This window comes from Narcine bancroftii, chromosome 2, assembly GCF_036971445.1.
Source record: "Narcine bancroftii isolate sNarBan1 chromosome 2, sNarBan1.hap1, whole genome shotgun sequence".
Lineage (NCBI taxonomy): Eukaryota > Metazoa > Chordata > Chondrichthyes > Torpediniformes > Narcinidae > Narcine > Narcine bancroftii.
Genome location: NC_091470.1, coordinates 314,534,786 through 314,554,106, shown reverse-complemented (window position 1 = coordinate 314,554,106; position 19,321 = coordinate 314,534,786). Strand labels below are relative to the sequence as shown.

The following is a 19,321-nucleotide window of genomic DNA, read 5'->3' as shown; positions in this document are numbered from 1 at the left end:
TGCCACATTGACCACCGCCAGTGGGCTGATATCGCCTCCAACCGTGCATCTTGGCGCCTCACAGTTCGGTGGGCAGCAACCTCCTTTGAAGAAGACCGCAGAGCCCACCTCACTGACAAAAGACAAAGGAGGAAAAACCCAACACCCAACCCCAACCAACCAATTTTCCCTTGCAACCGCTGCAACCGTGCCTGCCTGTCCCGCATCGGACTTGTCAGTCACCAACAAGCCTGCAGCAGACGTGGACATACCCCTCCATAAATCTTCGTCCACGAAGCCAAGCCAAAGAAAAAAAGAAAGAATGAAAAATAACCAATCAATTTGAAAGTTTTATTACACCTAGTTTAAAAAAAACATTCAAAATGCCCCACAAATTTTGTCAATTGTTTTCTTTCATCTAGATGTTATTCAGAATAATTGTTTCTTCTGCAGCATAATTGCTCATGGCCTGATCAGCTAAATACCATAGCACTAATTTATCAAAACCTTCTCTATTATGACATCTCTGATAATAGTTTTAAGTAAACATAAGGCAAGAATTTTGTGCAACCTGCTGTTTGTTAAATAATTTTTTTAAGGATGAATTTTCCAAGCTGCCATATATTGTTAGCATTCCCTTTTTTTTGCACCATTTTTACCAATGCATATTCCAAGGGTTATGTGATCTTCTACCATCTGTCATTTACCAGTTTTAAGGGTTACACTAAAACTTTAGCATTGGTAGGTAATTGTTTCAGCTTTGCACTGACTCCAAACTGAAGTGCAAATGAAGATAGTGTCCAATCTGACACCAGAGCAAAGTAGAATTAGTTTTCACCACTTTTGCTCTTTGTTATTGATCTTGTTTCTAGATTCAAGCAGTATTGATGTTGCTTCCCAAATGAACGAATATGTGTACACATGCGCATAAAGAGTTCATTCTTAATTTGGGTTAAAGATACAGGAAAAGCTTATCTGGAGAATTTACGTTGTAACATGATTCACGGAGAAGTAATAGCACCAATGGGACAATTGTTAATGGGTTATTGTTTATCATAAAAGAACAGATTTGGTGATAGGCAAAAATAAACCACTGGAAGAACATTAGGGTGGAACAAGATTTTTGGTCAAGTCCATACATCACGACTAGGGACAGCAGATTAATTGGCCTGTCTATAGAAGTACAAGAAAGGAGTGGGACAGGAATTAGTAAACAAAAGGTAAAATCAGATTTGGTAAAGTCCAGGGTTGGGGGGGGAGGGGAGTAGTATGGTAAGTGGGAATTGATGGATAGATGGAGCCACTTGTCTGGTGTTTATGAGAGATGTAGCGATGAACAAAGGCAGACAGAACATGGCATGACTTGATGAGGAGTAGGCAAAGCACACAGTGTTTGTTACCTAAAATTAGAAAATAAATTGTTTATACCAGTGGGTTCTCAACTACCCAAGCAGAATATGTTGCTTTGTTCTTTTGGTTTGTTTTTGGCCTCACCAACACAGTGGAGAAGGCTGAAGACATGTCAATATGGAAAGGAGAGTTCAAATGACATGCGACTAATGCTTGAGCTTTCTATAATGATCACATTGTATGCATGGTCTCATTGATGTAGGTATGTATGTAGGCAAGATCATGATGGTAGAAAATGTAAGCTGGTTTACGACCACACTTGTTACGCTACTTGCTGCAGCAGGTGTCCAATTTTACACCTTTAGTTGATTTCATATGGACTCAAGGTTTTGGAGAGTTTGCCATTATAACTGCATGTTTTTTGCATGTGGATCAGGATTGTACTTGTGCTATTCTAAAGTCACAGTATGTGTTTAACTTAACTTTTTTCTTTGCGATTGTAATTCCTTATTTCTTTTCACTTACCTGAAAGATGCTTCTTGATTTTTTTTATCTCCATTGCTATCTGACAACCAATTAATTCATTCAAGCTGTTTTGCAAGGTTTCTTTTCATATTAGTCATAACAATTGTATAATTCATTTCTTGTTTGTTAGATTAATGTGAGCACTGTTGTTTCTGATTTGTTTGTAGATGGTATTTTGGTAAAATGGGTCGTAAGGATGCTGAGCGATTGCTGTTGCATCCAGGAAATCCACGTGGCACGTTCTTAGTTCGAGAGAGTGAAACCACAAAAGGTAAGAACAATTTTAGGTGCTTAATAAAGCTAAATAATCAAAATGCACTGTAATTATGCAAGAGGTTTGACAAAACAAATAGTGAACAAAATGAGTCAATAAAGATGCTGAAATGCTGTAATTCTGTGGGACTTTTAATCTTTTATAAGGGATAAACAAATTGGCAAATGTTGGTTAGAGGACAAGTTCAAGAAATGTAGACCAGTTATGTAGAATGGTCACAGTGGGAAAATCTATGGACAGTGCAAAAAAATTAGCAATCTCGATGAAAAGGATTCTGAATGGTGAATATTAACATCAAATGAATTTTGTAATTTTTTAAAGGAATGGGAATAAGTCTCAAATGTAAAACTAAACAGGGAGATGTGGTATGTGTACTGTACAAGATAAGTTGAAACTTTTGATTAAAAGCTGACAAGGTAACCTATAGCAAACATTTAGAAAATTCATAATTTTCAATGAATAACTATAGTTTTGAAGAAGAAATACTCCTTCATGATACTGCCATAGAAACCTAACTAGAAATGTCAAGAATATTGCAACGTGTAAAATAAGCTTTCAGTGTTGACAAAAATTATTTTGAAGTTTAAAAATAAACAAAGAATAATAGAAAAATTGATGAAAAATGAAGGATAATGGGAGTAAATAAGGAAGCAAAATAAAAGATGAGTATAAGCTTTTATAAATATGAAAAATCAAACATAATTTTGGTGGCTTTGAAGCAGAGCGAAGAAATTATAATTAAACAAATGGAGAAATGTTAATTTGTCGATTTTCACAATGGAAGACACAAGGATCTAATGGGAGTTGCAAACTGAAAGAAAATGAAATTCTTTTGAAAATTGTTGAAAAACAATGGAAATCAATGAGTCATTTTGGTAATGGATGAGTTTGGTTCATGAAGTAGTACAAAGATCCATGAATGAATTTTGGCTATAGAAATATGATTTTCAGAACCTTTAAACTACTTTCAGGTGCGTATTCCCTTTCAATAAGAGATTGGGATGAAGTAAAAGGTGATAACGTCAAACACTACAAAATCAGAAAACTCGACAGTGGTGGTTATTATATTACAACAAGAGCACAGTTCGAATCACTACAGAAGCTGGAGAAACACTACACAGGTACTTTCTCAAAGAATTAGTGAATTGGAATTACAGGAATATGTACTTTGAAAATTTTTGAAAAGCGATGAAAGATCTAAATGCACGCAGAGTTAAAAACCTAGAGAACCGCTTAATTCATTCTAATATGTAAGCATGTATTTGAGGAGCAAATTATCCATATGCCATAGATCTGAAACGTATATTGTTATTTCTATGGATTCAATAACAGGCTTTAAATATATCAAATGCATGGCTTAGTTACAGTAGCTATTTCATTGTAATCAGAAAAGATGTTGGTTGTTTAAATGGGAAATGCCTTAATTTTAATGTTACTTATGGAGAGCAAACCTATTTTAATCTAATTTCTCATAGCCATGTGATGCCACATAGTGAAGAATTTTAATAGCAACCAAAATTTCAGAATTGTAAAAGATTGATAGATTAACATTGTTAAGTATATGTCTTTCATTCCAAGTTTTTAATGTCTTTCGTGCTTATTATATTTTGTTTATTTCCTTAGATCATGCAGATGGCTTATGCCATAGATTAACTACTGTGTGCCCTACTGTGAAACCACAAACCCAGGGACTAGCTAAAGATGCGTGGGAAATTCCTCGGGATTCCTTGCGCCTGGAAATTAAACTTGGACAAGGTTGTTTTGGTGAAGTGTGGATGGGTAAGTTATGTGGATGGAAGAAAAGTGTAGTAAAATTAGCAAAATCTATAAATATGGGTCACGATTTAAGTAGAATCCCAACAAACTTACCATATATTTTGGTGTATAAGTCATCATGAAACATAAAAAAAAGCTCTCAAAAAATGGGGGTTGACTTATACACCGGATATACTTTTGAGACCTTAAATTAGCTCAAAATCCAAATCCGTGCTGATCCAGCATAGAAGTTGACCCTTGAAAAACCAATTTGGCGTTCAAGTCGACCCTTGAAAAACCAAAAAAAAACCAGACTGAGACAGATTTTTATTGAAAAGAACAATTAGAATCCTTCAAAACCACTCTCGCTATCATCGTCTGAAGCAAAGATGGCAGCAAGCACATCCATATTCTTACTGTTTAAACAGTCATCGTATGGGTCCCAGTCTGTTTCTGATGAGGCGGTTTCAGCTTCATCGTCAGTGTCCCACAATAAATTGTCTTCCGTGCCATCAATTGCACAAAAGCTATTGTACTTTTTAAATGATTTTATCACAGTCTCTAACTTTGTCCCATGCCTTGAGCTCGAAGTTACACAGCATATCAAGAAATGCACCACGGGGTCATATGTCGTGGGAGGCCCCACCTCTCGCTGAGCGCTCTTGGATTCCCCTCCCCACTGCGCCCCTTGGGCTGGGCGCTCGGCGATTAGCTCCTCGGACTTAAAAAATTTAAAAAAATTAAAAGAAAAGAAATGCACCATGCATTGCCCTGTCTTTTGTAAATGACTTTTTTGCACTTGACTTCCATATATTCCATTCCTCGCACACATAGCCTTTGAAAGGCTTGTTCAAGCAGACATTGAGAGGTTGCAATATAGACGTTAAATCACCCGGGATAACCTGCATGTAAGTATTATGTAGTGCTAATCTACTTTTAGTGTTCTCAATTACATAGCTACGAAACATATCCCAGACCAGCAAACTCCATTCTTTGCGTAAACCACCAAGTCATCTGTTCCACACATTGTCTATCATAGCTTTACACCATTTTCCTCCATCCATCCTTTTTCATGAAAATGTACAAAATTACCTGCAGGGAATTTCATTTTTGGTTTAATTTTGCATTTGAAGATTACCATGGGTCTTAACTTTGTTCCATTGGCCATGCACGATAACACCATGGTAAACCTGGTCCTTTCGTGGTTGTACTTCTGGTTTGCATAGTTTTAACACCTTTCCATTCCCACTGTTCTGTTCCCTATAATCGAAATTCATGGGAATTTTGTCCATGTTTCCAATATTTGCAATTCAAACTGGTGTTTCTGCCGGTTCCATATAATAAACTGGTGAAAACTTTCAACTTTATGATCAAGATCTTTTGGTAGTTTTTGTGCAAATTTTGTTTGTTTGGCATAATACCAGATTTTTTATCTGTTCATGAAACGATTGTACCAGTCGACTATAGCCTCAAAATCATCACTGAGGTCTGGGTGCAGTCCGAATATTTTTATTTTATTTTGGGTGACTATAGCAATCTTGCCTCTAATCATATACCCATTCTGCATCTATTTTCCAACTCTGGCCAACGAGTGATTCCTTTTGTCAAAGAACATTGCCTTTTTGGTATGTTTCTTAAAGTCTCTTCTTTCTTCCTTCAATCTTTTACCAACTTCTCATGCACATCAAATTTTCTTGCAGCAGTGCAGTTGTTGGTTTTCTTGGCCATTTCTATCACTTTCAACTTAAAGCTCACTTCATATTTTTGTTGCGTGCTGCGTTGTGTCGATGGGACCCTCCATGATAGCAATCACCTCCAACCAGCAAATCGATCCATGTGATCTATGGGGGTAGACTGTATAGGTGTTGCACTACCGCTATGCCAACTGTGCCACTCTAATGAATTTGCCAGTCTCAGTGGAGAAATAGGCATATCACATTAGTTTCATGCTTGATTCACTATTCACTAATATCAACATGGTTCACTATACTCATATCTCTTGATTCTTTTGGTGTTCAAAAATCTATCGATCAGGGAGAGGTTTCCTCAAGATTCAATGACATTTCCAGTCTAATCCTTTTACAATTGACTGTACACTGTTTCGGGTTGTTAAAGGGCTTGATATAATGAAGGTAATTCATACCTTACTAATATTTCTGTTTTTAGAGTGTCTCTTCTATATTTTATGTTAAGTCATTTAGATTTCCTTATTTTTTTGCAGATACAATGTGAATTTTTTTGTTTAAAATGATTTTCACACATTTTTGCTAAGTTTGACACAGAAATAGTTTATTGCTACAAGTTAAAGATAAGGTTTAAATATCAGGTCAATTTTCATACCAAGAAGCCAAATTATTGGCTCATTCAAATAATACATGTATCAAGTTGGAAGAAGTAAAGAATTATTATAGCCGAGTTATGAAAATGCTTCTAAGCTTATATTTTTTTTAGGAACTTGGAATGGAACCACAAAAGTGGCAATTAAAACATTAAAACCTGGTACCATGTCTCCAGAAGCATTTCTGCAAGAAGCTCAAATTATGAAGAAATTACGTCATGATAAACTTGTGCCATTGTATGCTGTTGTTTCAGAAGAGCCAATCTACATTGTCACAGAATACATGGAAAAAGGTTAGATTTTATGTAAATAATGTTACTGTAAAACTGCTGTGGCAAGTTTACATGCACGATTACACGTGGCCCTTGGAGGATATTTTAAGCACTTTATTATTCAATTATTATTGAATGCATTTTCTTTTAATTTTCTGCAGATTTTTGCATAATTTAAATTTAAAATATTGAAATTAAATTTTCCTGTGACACCAACTAGAGAAAAATATTTCTTTATGAATAGAATCCAAATACAACAGAAACAAAATATTTCTGTATTTAATAACCAAAGTAGCCTACTATGGTTTTATGACAGGCATCAAATGATAAAGCATTGAATTTGGATTTTTAGAGAATTCATTGTTTTCTATGTACAGAACATTAAATAATGTTTTGATTGTGTTAGATGAAGGAAGAATGTTAGATGGGATTGAAGAGTTTATAAGGGCAAAATCTAAATAAAAATACTTGGGTCAAATCTTGGAGAGTTGTCTAAATCAGTGGTTTTCCAACTTTTGCTTTCCACTCACACATCACCTTAAGTAATCCCTATGCCATAGGTGCTCTGTGATTAGTATGGGATTACTTAGTGGTATGTGAGTGGAAAGCAAAAGTTGGAAAACCACTGTTTTAGATGTACTAAATTGACTCATTATTTGCACGGTTTCATAACTCCAAAGGAAATGGGCCAATGACAGTTTTTCTCAAGCAGTAACAATTGGGTCTGAAGTAGTGGTTCTCAATCTTTTTTCTACTCATATATGACTTTAAGTAATCCCTTACTAATCACAGAGCACCTATGACATAGGGATTACTTAAGGTGGTATGTGAGTAGAAAGAAAAAGGTTGAAAACCACTGGTCTAAATTAATAATGTATCAAAGTAGCGGAAATGGCAAAACACCATGAAATAGAAATTGTGAGCATTTACTTTTCAAATTGTATAGCAAATCTTGTCGATTTTGCTGATTTAATCATTCCAGAAATATTGGTGTGATATTTGTATTTGGACACATGCACTGGTGTGTTGTACATTTCATTATAGCCCCTTTCACACTGGCTCTTGAACCTAGTAATTAACCACCAATTTATCAGTTCACCTGACAGTGTGAATGCTTCCGAACCGTTAAGTGGGGGTGTAAATTGACCCTACCTGTCCAGGGAGGTATATTACAAACTAACAACCCTCTCAATTTTGTTAGGGAATTAAGGGACTTTGTGAACACTAACAAAGGAACAGCAATGGCAAAAATTCACCAATGTAAATTAATAATAAAATATAATTAAGTTTTTACTATTAATAACATAACATTTCTTACTTATCTCTAAACTTAACACTAAATTTAACCCCACTATGTGTAAAAGTCCTAAGCTCTGAAAGTTCATTTTAAAACTTCAATATCATTTTGGCTTGAAGGTCTCCAATTTTCAGTTCTGAAATAAAGCGCTTTTTAAACATTATATTTTCAGATCTCCTTAAACTCACAAATCTTGAGTTACTACCTTTTGGGCACAAATGAGAAGTGGTATTACTTATTTAAGTCATTTATGTTGAATCTCCTGTGAATAGGATAATACAAGTCTTGTCTTTCCAAGAGGTCAAGTTTTCTGTCTTCAGTTTTCTTCCACAATGAGGCTACACCCTTTATTTTCAAAAGAGCATTCGGAAAATGACTTATGTTAAAGAGAGATGAGTCTGGACACAAATATTAGAATCACATGCAACTTTAATTAACACACAGGAAACAAACAGGAGAATGTTAAATGGTACTTGATCACTATTTCACTTAAGTGACAATATAGATATTCACCTTGGACTTAAGTTGGACTCCGACAACAGTAAACTTGTACTCGATCCGTTCACTCACTACAAACAGGGACTCTTATACACACACACACACCTGGTTCCCTGACCAATGGGGTTGTGGCTCTCTGTAAGTATTGATCTATCCCTATCACATTACTTTACTACAGCTCAGCTTCAGTGTAGTGCACACCTTACCCACGACATTTCCAGCAACGTCCACAGCAGCAACCTGGCATGGAGCGATGTCCAGGTCTTGGATCATGAGGCAGAGAGGAAGAATGTGCAGTGTGTTGGTGTTAAAAACAGTGCTAATCTCTGTTTCTAGCCAATAACGACCTGAGGTGATTTAAATTAGCCAAAGGCAAGGTGTGCACTAATGGGTGGTCAGAGTCCAACCTTTTTTTTTATTTTTTTTCCCAAGTCTCATAGAACATCATTACATACATTTTAAAATTATACAGTCTCAACTAATTACCTAAATCTCACCCCCCGCCACCACCAACTGCTAACATAAAAGCTGGAGTCCAACCTTGATTGACAGGTGATGTGATTTCCAAACAAGTTTCAGATGGGGAGGACACATTCCAGACAGGCAATGAGGCCACGTTTTCAATACACACAAGAATGTGGAATGTAGCAAATAAAATGTCTAGTTTTGTACGATTTCTGCAAAGCCTTGATGGTCAGCTGACTATCTGTCCTGTTTTTTTCATCCAATGCCCCTTGCGAAAAAGTGTTTGTTAAGCTATAAATACTGAGTTTTTAAATTTTATAACAAATTTTATATAACAAAATCTCTTAAGGCATTTCACAGGAGTGTTATTAAACCAAATTGACAGCCTTGGAGTTTATAATCTACTCTAAATGAAGATAGAGGGGTTCTTGGTAGGTATTCAAGAGATTAGAGCTAGAGATGAAATATTTATTCCTGCTCCAGTTATTAAAAAGTAAGAAATTGGTATAAATAAAATTAATTGTGTTTCCTGCTACAGGAAGTTTATTGGATTTTGTAAAGGAAGGTGAAGGGAAATCTCTGAAACTTCCTCAACTTGTTGATATGGCTGCTCAGGTAAGTTTAAAAAAAAACTTTAATTATGAAGTCAGGTATAGAATGAGATTTCATGGAAAAGTTGGAGGGTACAATAGTTCTGTCAGATGTAATTTTTTTTTGCTCCCCTCCTGCAACTAGGCAGAATAGTTTGGCATAAACTAAATTAACCTAAGGACCTCTGTTTCTGTGCTCTAGTGTTCTATGGTTTTAACTGAATTATAAATCTTCATCCAGTATGGTTGCCATTAAACAGGACACGTTTTAAAATAAAATAGGAAAGCAAATGCATTGGACTTGGGCAAGTCATCTGCTAAAAGAAATTTAATTAAGTAAGTTAGAATTCTTGGGTTTTAAATTGACCTTGTTAAAATAAGATGTTAATTTTGATGCTTTATACAGTTTCAATAATGTCTGCTACTTTCGCTCTGCAGATGCAATCTCTGCAGTTTTAGTTATTGTAATTCTGATGTCCACTGAAGCTCTGCTCACAATATCAAAAACCATGATTCTACCATCAGCATCCGTACTTTCATGAGATGCCGTTGTTTGTCAATTGTGTTAATTTTTATGCCTATGGTATCTCAAATAGTAGAAAGATGCTTCACTCCCTTAAAATGTACAAGTCGCAAACATTCAGTCACACCTTTATAAATTTTACTGGTGCATTGATTTTTAAAAGTAAAACCACTTAGTTGATATAAAATGACATGTTTAAATGTGTTGAACTTTTATGTTTAATAAGATTGCTGATGGCATGGCGTATATTGAACGAATGAACTACATCCACAGAGATCTGAGAGCAGCAAATATCCTTGTGGGTGACAATCTTGTATGTAAAATAGCAGACTTTGGCTTGGCACGGTTGATTGAAGACAATGAATACACAGCAAGACAAGGTAAAGGTTATTCTATGTAAGAACCTGCATGCATATAAATTAGAAATAGAAATGTCCCACTTAACCGAAGCAAACATAATGATCTGATTTTAATTCGTACTTTGCATTCCTATCTAATGTAGTGGCCATTTTCCCCTTGCTTACCAAGCATCTTTCAGTTATACTCAACCTTGTTTCCATTCACATATCACTAAGTAATCCCTATGCCATCGGTGCTCTGAGATTAGGAAGGGGTTGCTTAAGGTGATATGTGAGTGGAAAGGGAAGGTTGAGAATCACTGCTCTAGACCCAATTGTTACTGAAATATTTTGCTTGAGAAAAATTGTCATTGGTCCATTTTATTTGGAGTTATGAAACTGTGCACATAATGAGTCAATTAGGTACAATTGAAAACAGTGGTTTTCAAACTTTTTCTTTACACCCACATACCACCTTAAGCAATCCCTTACTAATCACTATATGTTTCAGACTTGAAAATGTTCTAAGATTCACAACACTCTGAAAGAAAAAAAATCCCTAATCTGTCTTAAATATGTCACTCCTTACATTAGGCCCTAGCATTAAATTTTTTCATGAAGTAAAGTGTTAGTTTATATCTAACAGATACAAACCTAACCTGTTCAACCTTTCTTCGTAAGACAACCTCGTAAACCTTCAGTGAACTTTTTCAAAAATATTTTCATCCTTTTGTAAGAAGAAAAACTATACACTACTCTATATCTTTCTTTGGCTTGGCTTCGCGGACGAAGATTTATGGAGGGGGTAAATGTCAGCTGCAGGCTCGTTTGTGGCTGACAAGTCCGATGCGGGACAGGCAGACACGGTTGCAGCGGCTGCAGGGAAAAATTGGTTGGTTGGGGTTGGGTGTTGGGTTTTTCCTCCTTTGCCTTTTGTCAGTGAGGTGGGCTCTGCGGTCTTCTTCAAAGGAGGTTGCTGCCCGCCAAACTGAGGCACCAGGATGCACGGTTTGAGGCGATATCAGCCCACTGGCGGTGGTCAATGTGGCAGGCACCAAGAGATTTCTTTAGGCAGTCCTTGTACCTTTTCTTTGGTGCACCTCTGTCACGGTGGCCAGTGGAGAGCTCGCCATATAACAGGATCTTGGGAAGGCGATGGTCCTCCATTCTGGAGACGTGACCCACCCAGCGCAGCTGGATATATGGTTATACTAATTCCCTAGGTAATTGAAGCATAGTCATCCTACTTTCACATCAGTTTCCCTACCAATAAATAATAACATTCTGGTACTTTACTCATCACATGATGTTTCTGGATACTAGCCTTTTATGTATTTGGACATGAATCCTTCTGCTTATAGAACTCTGCAAATCTCACCATTTAGATATTTTATTATGTCTGTTACCAAAATGAACAATTTCATATTTTCTAACATGATACTTGATTTACCAAATCTTTTAACCTTTACCGTAAAACCTCTGGTATCTGGAGATCAAGCAACCAGCAGCCTCAAGCAAATAGCAAAAGGGGCAGCACAATTGCCCTAGCAGTTAGCGCAATGCATTTACAGCACCAGCGATCAGGATTCGAGTCCCACACTGTCTGTAAGGAGTTTGTACGTTCCCCATATGTCTACGTGGGTTTTCTCTGGGGTCTATGGTTTCCTCCCACCATTCAAAATGTACCGGGGCGCTAACTTGGAAAGCACAGACTCTTGGGCTGAAGTGGCCTGTTACCATGCTGAATGTCTAAATTTAACATTTAAAAATAAATTTTAAACAATAAGAATAAAATAATAGGTAAAAATATGCAAGTTTAAAATTGTAAAAAGTAAATGTTCTCTGAAGTAACACATGAATCTTTGGTGAAGCTGGGAGAAAAGTATTAAGCTAGCGGAGTGTCTTGGTTGTGCTTTGCTTGTAGCAGAGGTTTGAATAAAATTGTGTGAAACAGCAGTGCCCAGGATGAAGAGCTGATTGATGCCGCTCACTGTTGAAGTGACTCTCTTAAAGTGGCTCCTCAATCCCACTTAGTAAGAGTTCCCCAGTCAGAGGCTTTATCCATAAACTTAGAGGAGTGGGGGTCAATTATTTATAATGTCATTGGAGGGGGAGGAACCTGCAGAGACAGTTAAATGTTTTCAAATAATGTGACTGAAAATAAAGTAAAATGCTTTAAAGTTTACATAGTCATGCAAGTGAAGTTTGTTCGGTGCAAGTACAGTGTAGTACTTTTGTTTTTAATCGGTTTAATCCTAATGCAGGTGTTTTAGCTATGCATTGTAAGAGTAAGTTTCAAGCAACCGGAAAATACATTTATCCAGCATCAACCAATTATTATAGGTGTCAGATACAAGGGGTTTTACTGTATATAAATGTCCTTTAGTGGTTTCCTTAAGTCTTCCTCACAACTTTATCCATCTTTTTCACAGCTGTTGCCTTACCTGCTGATTGTTTCCATCATTTATGTTTTTATTTCAATTTTCGGAGTTAGCATGTCTGGTTGAAGAGCCTTCAACAGAGCATGATTCAAGAGGATTTGCAAAACTGTGACTTTGTCTAATTACCTTGGTTTTTTTTTTCCTGAATACCCTGCTTTAACAACTTTAGTAACAACTTCTCAATTTCCTAATTATGTTAATCTAATTTTCAGCCTTCTATTTTATTCTCTTTTTAAATTAAAATCTTTTTGAAACTTTAGATCTCTGGGATTTGGTAAAATTAAAACCCATGCCTCAACTATCTCACTGCCACTTTTCTTTTAAGGCATGTAAGATAAAGTCCATCAGCACTCAGAAATATGCTGACTTTATCTCATTTTTTCCACCTTCTTTTCTTTCAATCATTCTTTGCTGTTTATACTTTAGTTTACTTTAGTTTTGAAACTACATTTTTTTTTAAATATGGTCATACTATTCCAGTTAAAAAAAAACTTTATTCTCTAGGAGCTAAATTTCCTATCAAATGGACGGCTCCAGAGGCTGCTTTATACGGACGGTTTACAATCAAATCTGATGTGTGGTCTTTTGGAATCCTGCTGATAGAGTTGGTTACTAAGGGAAGAGTACCATATCCAGGTAAATAAAATTCCTGATCTCTGTCTCTTCCAAACAAAAATGCTGTGTAAACAATGGTTTTGAGGGAATCCAATATAACCACTGCATGTAGCACAAAACTCTGGAGTCCAAACCAGTTTCTTTCCAGACTCATCACTTTAAGGAGCTGAAAAGCTCGCAAATTCATACAGTCCCAAAGCTGCCACCAGAAAGCCACAGTTGAGAGCAAATGAATATTAAAAGTAGTTTCCAAAATGAAGCCATTACAAACACTTTTACTAAGAAAATAGGGGTCAGGAGTTACAACTGCCTCAACTTCACCTTGTCAAATAGATTAATTCAATTTTAAATTCCATGAACTGAATGTCAAAAAAAAAGTTAAAACACTCGTTAGTCAACCAAAGAAGTACTTTGTCCAATTCCAGGAAAGGCTTCAGTAAAATTTTTATTAGAATAGTTTCAGGGTCGAAGAATTTCAGATGCAAAATTAGACAGGAAAATATGGTGGCATTCTCCTTGGTTAAAGAAGGTTGAGAGAGGAGATTTATAAAGATGTGGAAGTTGTTGAAGGGATTAGGTGTGGGTTTAAATTGCTGTGGGGTAATGTGTTATGCTGAAAGTGGTTGGAGCAGCAGGCTTGGTGTACCGGTTAGCGCAACATCTTTACAGTGCCAGTGATCAGGATTGAGGTTCAAATGCCATGGTGTCTATAAGGAGTTTGTATGTTCTCCCCGGGGACTCTAGTTTCCTTCCACCCCCTTGAAATGTACTGAGAATGTATGTTAACTGGGTGTAAATTGGCCTCGTTATCGTGCTAAATTCTGTATCTAAATCATTTGCTTAACTACCTGTAAGGGTGGTGGAGAAAGTTCACAAAGGGAATTGATAGGCACTTCCACTAACATAATTTGCAGGTTGACAAGGAAAACGGAAGAGGCTGTGCCATGATGATGCTATAGTTTCACTAACTAGGAACTGAGTCCTTTGTGTTCAATGTTGTGCAAATGGCCATCGAATGGGTTACATAAACTAATCAAGACGATTAACTAAAAATCAGTGTTTTCTATCATGGCACCAAAGTACAGACTGGAAATGTGAAGGAAAAATAATTTGGTCACACTGGTTGAAATCATCATTGAGAAATTTGTGATGCAAAAACACATCTGATCAAAAACAGTTTACAGAATTTAAATCTGTATATTCAAAATGGATTTCTGAAAACAAAGCTGTGCATGTCTGAATTTTGTTTGTTCAGTAATTTAATGTAAAAATTTGTCTTGAGCATTTGGGCACTTAAAATCACTTGCCTTTTTCAAATCTGAGTAATGGAGGCTAAATGCTATTCATTTAATTAATAAGCCTGTCAATTATTACTCTAATCTTGTTTCCAGGTATGGTAAACAGGGAAGTTTTGGAGCAAGTGGAAAGGGGCTACAGAATGCCTTGCCCTCATGGATGTCCAGAGTCTCTGCATGAGCTCATGAAACAGTGTTGGAAGAAAGATCCTGATGAAAGACCAACTTTTGAATACATACAATCCTTCCTAGAAGACTATTTTACTGCTACAGAGCCCCAGTATCAACCTGGAGATAATTTATAAGCCAAATCAACTGCAGTAAGCATTGGTCTGCCAAGATTGAAGGTGTCTTGCTTCTCAACACTAATAGCCCACTTGGAATTTGACTTTGCAGTTGCACAGAACTACTTTTCTTTCTTGAACATGTATCATCACTTGCCATTTCACTTTCAAATACTAAGGAAATTTTTATGAACACTAATTATTTTTATGTTAAATATGGTGTAGGAACAACAGAATCCATGTTTTTAAATGTGAAGAAATGCAATTGTAAAACACTCATCTAAAGATTAAAATCCACTATTTTTGAAGGGGCGTTTGTTTTAACCTTTTTAGGTTATTGATACTGCAGTCTGATTGACCTTTTGGGATTAAAATTGCCCAGGTCTTAAATATCAAGTGAGTGAAGTGTTAATATAGTTTGGCAGACCTCAGTAATCAGATGACTGCAAGCATGAGTATTGCACTGTGTTCAATACTTCTACTGATATAACTGGAAATGCAGCATGAGATTTGAAATTTTATACATAGTTGAGTTTAATTTCAGAAATACAGGAAAATAATGAGCACATTTTGTAACTGTGTATGAACTTAAACTATAATCTTTTAAACTTGAAATCATGTAAGATTAGCTTTTTGGAAAATGGTAGGGGGTGTTTTTTTTATTTTTGGGAAAAGTTGATTTCAGAACAAATTTCTATTAGTGACTGTAAAGGGCTCGGTATTTAATGATGTAGCCTATTTCTACTAAAAAAAATTTAAAATCTTAAGCAAGTAACCATAACTTGTGAATTAATAAGTATCAAGTAACAAATGATGCAGTCTTACTGCATAAATGTAATGGTGACCAAGATAGAAATTCCTATCATGTGAACAGAAACACATTTTTAAGGATCAATAAAAACAAAGTACTGGAAGCATAGTACTCACTAGGTTTATTATATACTGTAGGAGTAATGCTGCAATTTAGTCATGACCTTAACAGCACTGAAGCTCAATTCTCAAGCATTTCCAGATTATTCTAACTTCCAAATGTTTACAGAACTTGCTATCTGTGGGAAAATTTCTACAGAGCTTGTCTTACATAATCAGTGCCATCATTTGTATATTTTTTCTTCAAAATATTTTGTGATAGTTTTAAATCTATGAAATCATGAAATCTGATTTTTGTCCATAACCTTTTCGAAAATAACCAAACCTGAGTGTTTTCTGTACGCATTTCCAGATCTTTCTGGTGATTATTTTCATCAATGGACTGAATCATTCCTGTATCAACATTTGTACAGTAAATAAACACTTTGTTACTGCTTTAGCAAGTGTTTTTTTTAAATAAATAGATTTTTTCCTTTTCAAGCAAAATATTGTAATGCATACTTTCCTGTTTTGTTTTAAGTAATACGTACTTGCAAAAATCAATGTTTTCCATCTTTAAGACAATTCCATTAATTTTACCAAAATATATTGTGGTATTGCCACACATTAAAGGGTTTCTCTGAAACTAGCATATCCATAGTTTTCCATATAGGTATGTATAATTCTGGGTTTTGAAAGACTGCCATCCAAGGACAAGGGGAAAAGAATATGTATTCTGTAACCACTGCTGTAAAGTAGAAAGGCTTCTTTTCTATACATAACCTTGAGCAAATCCACATTTTTAGATTTAGGAAAACCAAATGTACTCAATTTTTTTTTAAATTTATCTTTGCAGATATATCAGTGCTGATTTTACCCAAGTTCTCTTGTTGGCCAAATTTCACATTTTAATGAAAACAAAACCAAACATTTTACAGGATAGCATGTTGGTGTAGACTGGGTATTAGCTTCTTACCTTGTCCATTTGGTCCAGTTGTTTTGAAGGAAGCCATAGTCAGCAAATTGTTTCTTGCAGGTTTCCTTTTTTCAGGAGGATGGCTGGAACTAATTTGAGCCATGACCAAACTCTCAAAGCACACTAAAAGATGGTGGATTCCAGAAATACTGGCTAGCCACGTAAAAGCTATTCCTTTCCTTCCCTCTTGGTGGCAAGTTTTGTTTCTATTCCCCTAACAAGACCACAAAAAGTCTTGTACTGAGATAAGGAGAGAAGCCTGAACCAAACTAAGCGACTGTAGCAGGCTCCAACTTGCTCTGCAGCCACTTCCCATGATCTTGTACGAAGCAATTTGAAAACGTGGTTCCTGCGAGATTTTTTTTTTAATTAAATCAGAGAATATGCAAGCTTACATCCCAAGTCCCAAGCAATGTATTCCATACCACATCACTGTTTGTAAAGCACCAAATGACCAATATGCACCAGTAGCTATCGAGGGCAAACTGAAATTCTCCCAGAAAAGGTAGTGGGAATATTCTGACCAGATCTAGAGACAACTTCCAAATCTGAAAACATTTGGAAGCAGTTAAGACTTCTAACTGATTAAATGGCAAATGGATTTCAATTCTAAAGGGATACAGCTGCATATATCTTTGAAAATGTTATGGAAAGTTTCATAGTTAAGAAAATCAAAATGTACAAGGAATGATTTTCCTAAAACACTCCCCAAGCTATTACATCCATTTCTACTCATCTTTTGAAAGAATTAATATCTTAAGAGGATGCAAATTATAGTCATTCACTTTTAAACATTTGCAGAAATGACAGGGTCTGGCTTGTAGATGAAAAAAACTACAGAAGAGCAGAGAAGTCTGAACTAATATGTGATGGGAGTATTTATAATGAAAGGTCAAGAAATTATTCCCAATGCAAGGGGTCAAAAATAACAAAGTTAGCAGGCGAAATACCAGAGAGCAACACAAAAAAAAATCATTAAATCAGGTTAACATGAGAAATGCAATGGGAATTAAGAATAAATTGGTGGGGGAGGAAATGCCATCTTTCAACAAAGCTCTCCTCTCTATACAGTACCGACAAGAAAAAAAATCTTCATTATAACATTAAGGAGCATTTCAGGATCATTTCTTCTCCACTCCTACACCATTCTTAGTATTATAAAGACATCTCCATCTTGATAGCTGCATGTGGATTGTAATCCTCCAACTTGAAGTCTTCTGCACAGAAATCATCAATATTTTCCACCTTGTGCAAAATCTTCAATTTTGGAAATGGCCTAGGTTCGCGCAAGAGCTGTGTGGCAAAATAAAGCAAATTTATTAGAGTTTTACAAGCACCTCAAAATTATTAAACTATGTACTCAAGCCCTCAACACTGAGTAAAAGAAAGCAATCAAGTCCATTGTAGACAATGTTTATATTAAAACTTTTGGGGGAGAAACTTATAAGCCCAAGGTTCCAAATGTTTGTTGCATGTAAAATTAGTTTAATAATATCAAAGGATATCTTATCCTATTCCCCATAAGATGACATTTACCCCTCTAGCCTTCACTAGGCAGGGCACTGAATACACAAGTTTGGATGTCATGCAAGATGTTGGTAAGACCACATTCGGTGTATTGTGCAGAGTTTTGAATATCCAGCTCTAGGAAGGATGTTGTGATTTTACTTCAATCACTGTGTCTGTACTCTTGGACAGTTGTCAGGAAAGAGGAAAATTAGAGCCAGCATGGATTTGTGCATGCGAACTCGGAATCAAATAGTGGCTCATAACCACGATAGAATTTGTTTTCAGAAGATAGAGGAGGGCAAGGCAGTTGATATTAATAGGGATTTTCATGAAGCATTTGACAAGCAGATCGAAGTTAAGGGCACAGAGGATAAGAGGGCATTTGGATAAAATAGACTTGGTGGTTGTAGGGGGCAGTTTTTCCAAACTGGAGGACTCACCCATGGAGTGGCTTAGGGTACAATCCTACAACCTCTACTTTCTGTAGTACACACAAAAGATTTGGATGAGGACACATGCAGCAAGGCAAGTTTGCTGAAGTCAAAAATATATGCTACTCTGGATAATGAAGGTTACCCAAGTTTGCAACAAGATAGGGAAATGGGCTAAGGAATGGCAGATAGAGTGCAGGGTGCTGCATTTGGGTTAATTGAACCAAGGCGGGACTTAACTCAACTGACAGCAGGGCCCAAGAAGAGTGTAATGGGACAGAGGGACCTGGAGGTACAAGTACACAGACCTTTAAAAATGGTAGTACAGGAAGACAGTAGTGAAGAGACCATTTATGATTTGTCAGTAGGAACATTGAATACATCATGTAAAAGAAATAGCTTTTTTGAACAGCTTGTGAAGCCCACCAGGGGATCTGCAGTTCTGGATTGGGTCATGTGCAATGAACCCAAGGTCGTTGGGTAGTTAAAGGAAGCAGCGATCATAACATGGTGGAATTGAATTTAAAATTTGAAAAAGAAAAAAATTTATTGGATGTATCAATTTTTCAGTGGAATAAAAGAAATTACGGTGGTATGAGAAATAAACTGGCTTAAGTAAACTGGGAAAGCAAACTAAATGGAGGATCAGAGCAGGACTGGAAGATATTTTTGCAAGTAATAAAAGACATGCAGGGTAGATATATTCCAAGCAAAAAT

General features: G+C 36.1%; 2 protein-coding genes across 3 annotated transcripts in view; one reads left to right on the top strand and one right to left on the bottom strand.

The window, feature by feature from the left end:
* Positions 1-16,148, top strand: part of yes1 (YES proto-oncogene 1, Src family tyrosine kinase) — a 64,993-nt gene extending 48,845 nt beyond the window's left edge. For both annotated transcript variants that reach the window (XM_069921714.1, XM_069921715.1), the window contains exons 5-12: positions 2,022-2,125; positions 3,100-3,249; positions 3,752-3,907; positions 6,335-6,514; positions 9,292-9,368; positions 10,093-10,246; positions 13,150-13,281; positions 14,652-16,148. In XM_069921714.1, the coding sequence (XP_069777815.1) occupies positions 2,022-2,125; positions 3,100-3,249; positions 3,752-3,907; positions 6,335-6,514; positions 9,292-9,368; positions 10,093-10,246; positions 13,150-13,281; positions 14,652-14,860 (1,162 nt within the window). In that variant the 3' untranslated portion in view covers positions 14,861-16,148. The remainder of the gene's footprint in view (positions 1-2,021; positions 2,126-3,099; positions 3,250-3,751; positions 3,908-6,334; positions 6,515-9,291; positions 9,369-10,092; positions 10,247-13,149; positions 13,282-14,651) is intronic.
* tyms (thymidylate synthetase) overlaps positions 8,202-19,321 on the bottom strand; it is a 37,351-nt gene continuing 26,231 nt past the window's right edge. The window contains exon 7 of the mRNA XM_069921721.1: positions 8,202-17,957. Within this exon, the coding sequence (XP_069777822.1) occupies positions 17,820-17,957 (138 nt within the window). The 3' untranslated portion in view covers positions 8,202-17,819. The remainder of the gene's footprint in view (positions 17,958-19,321) is intronic.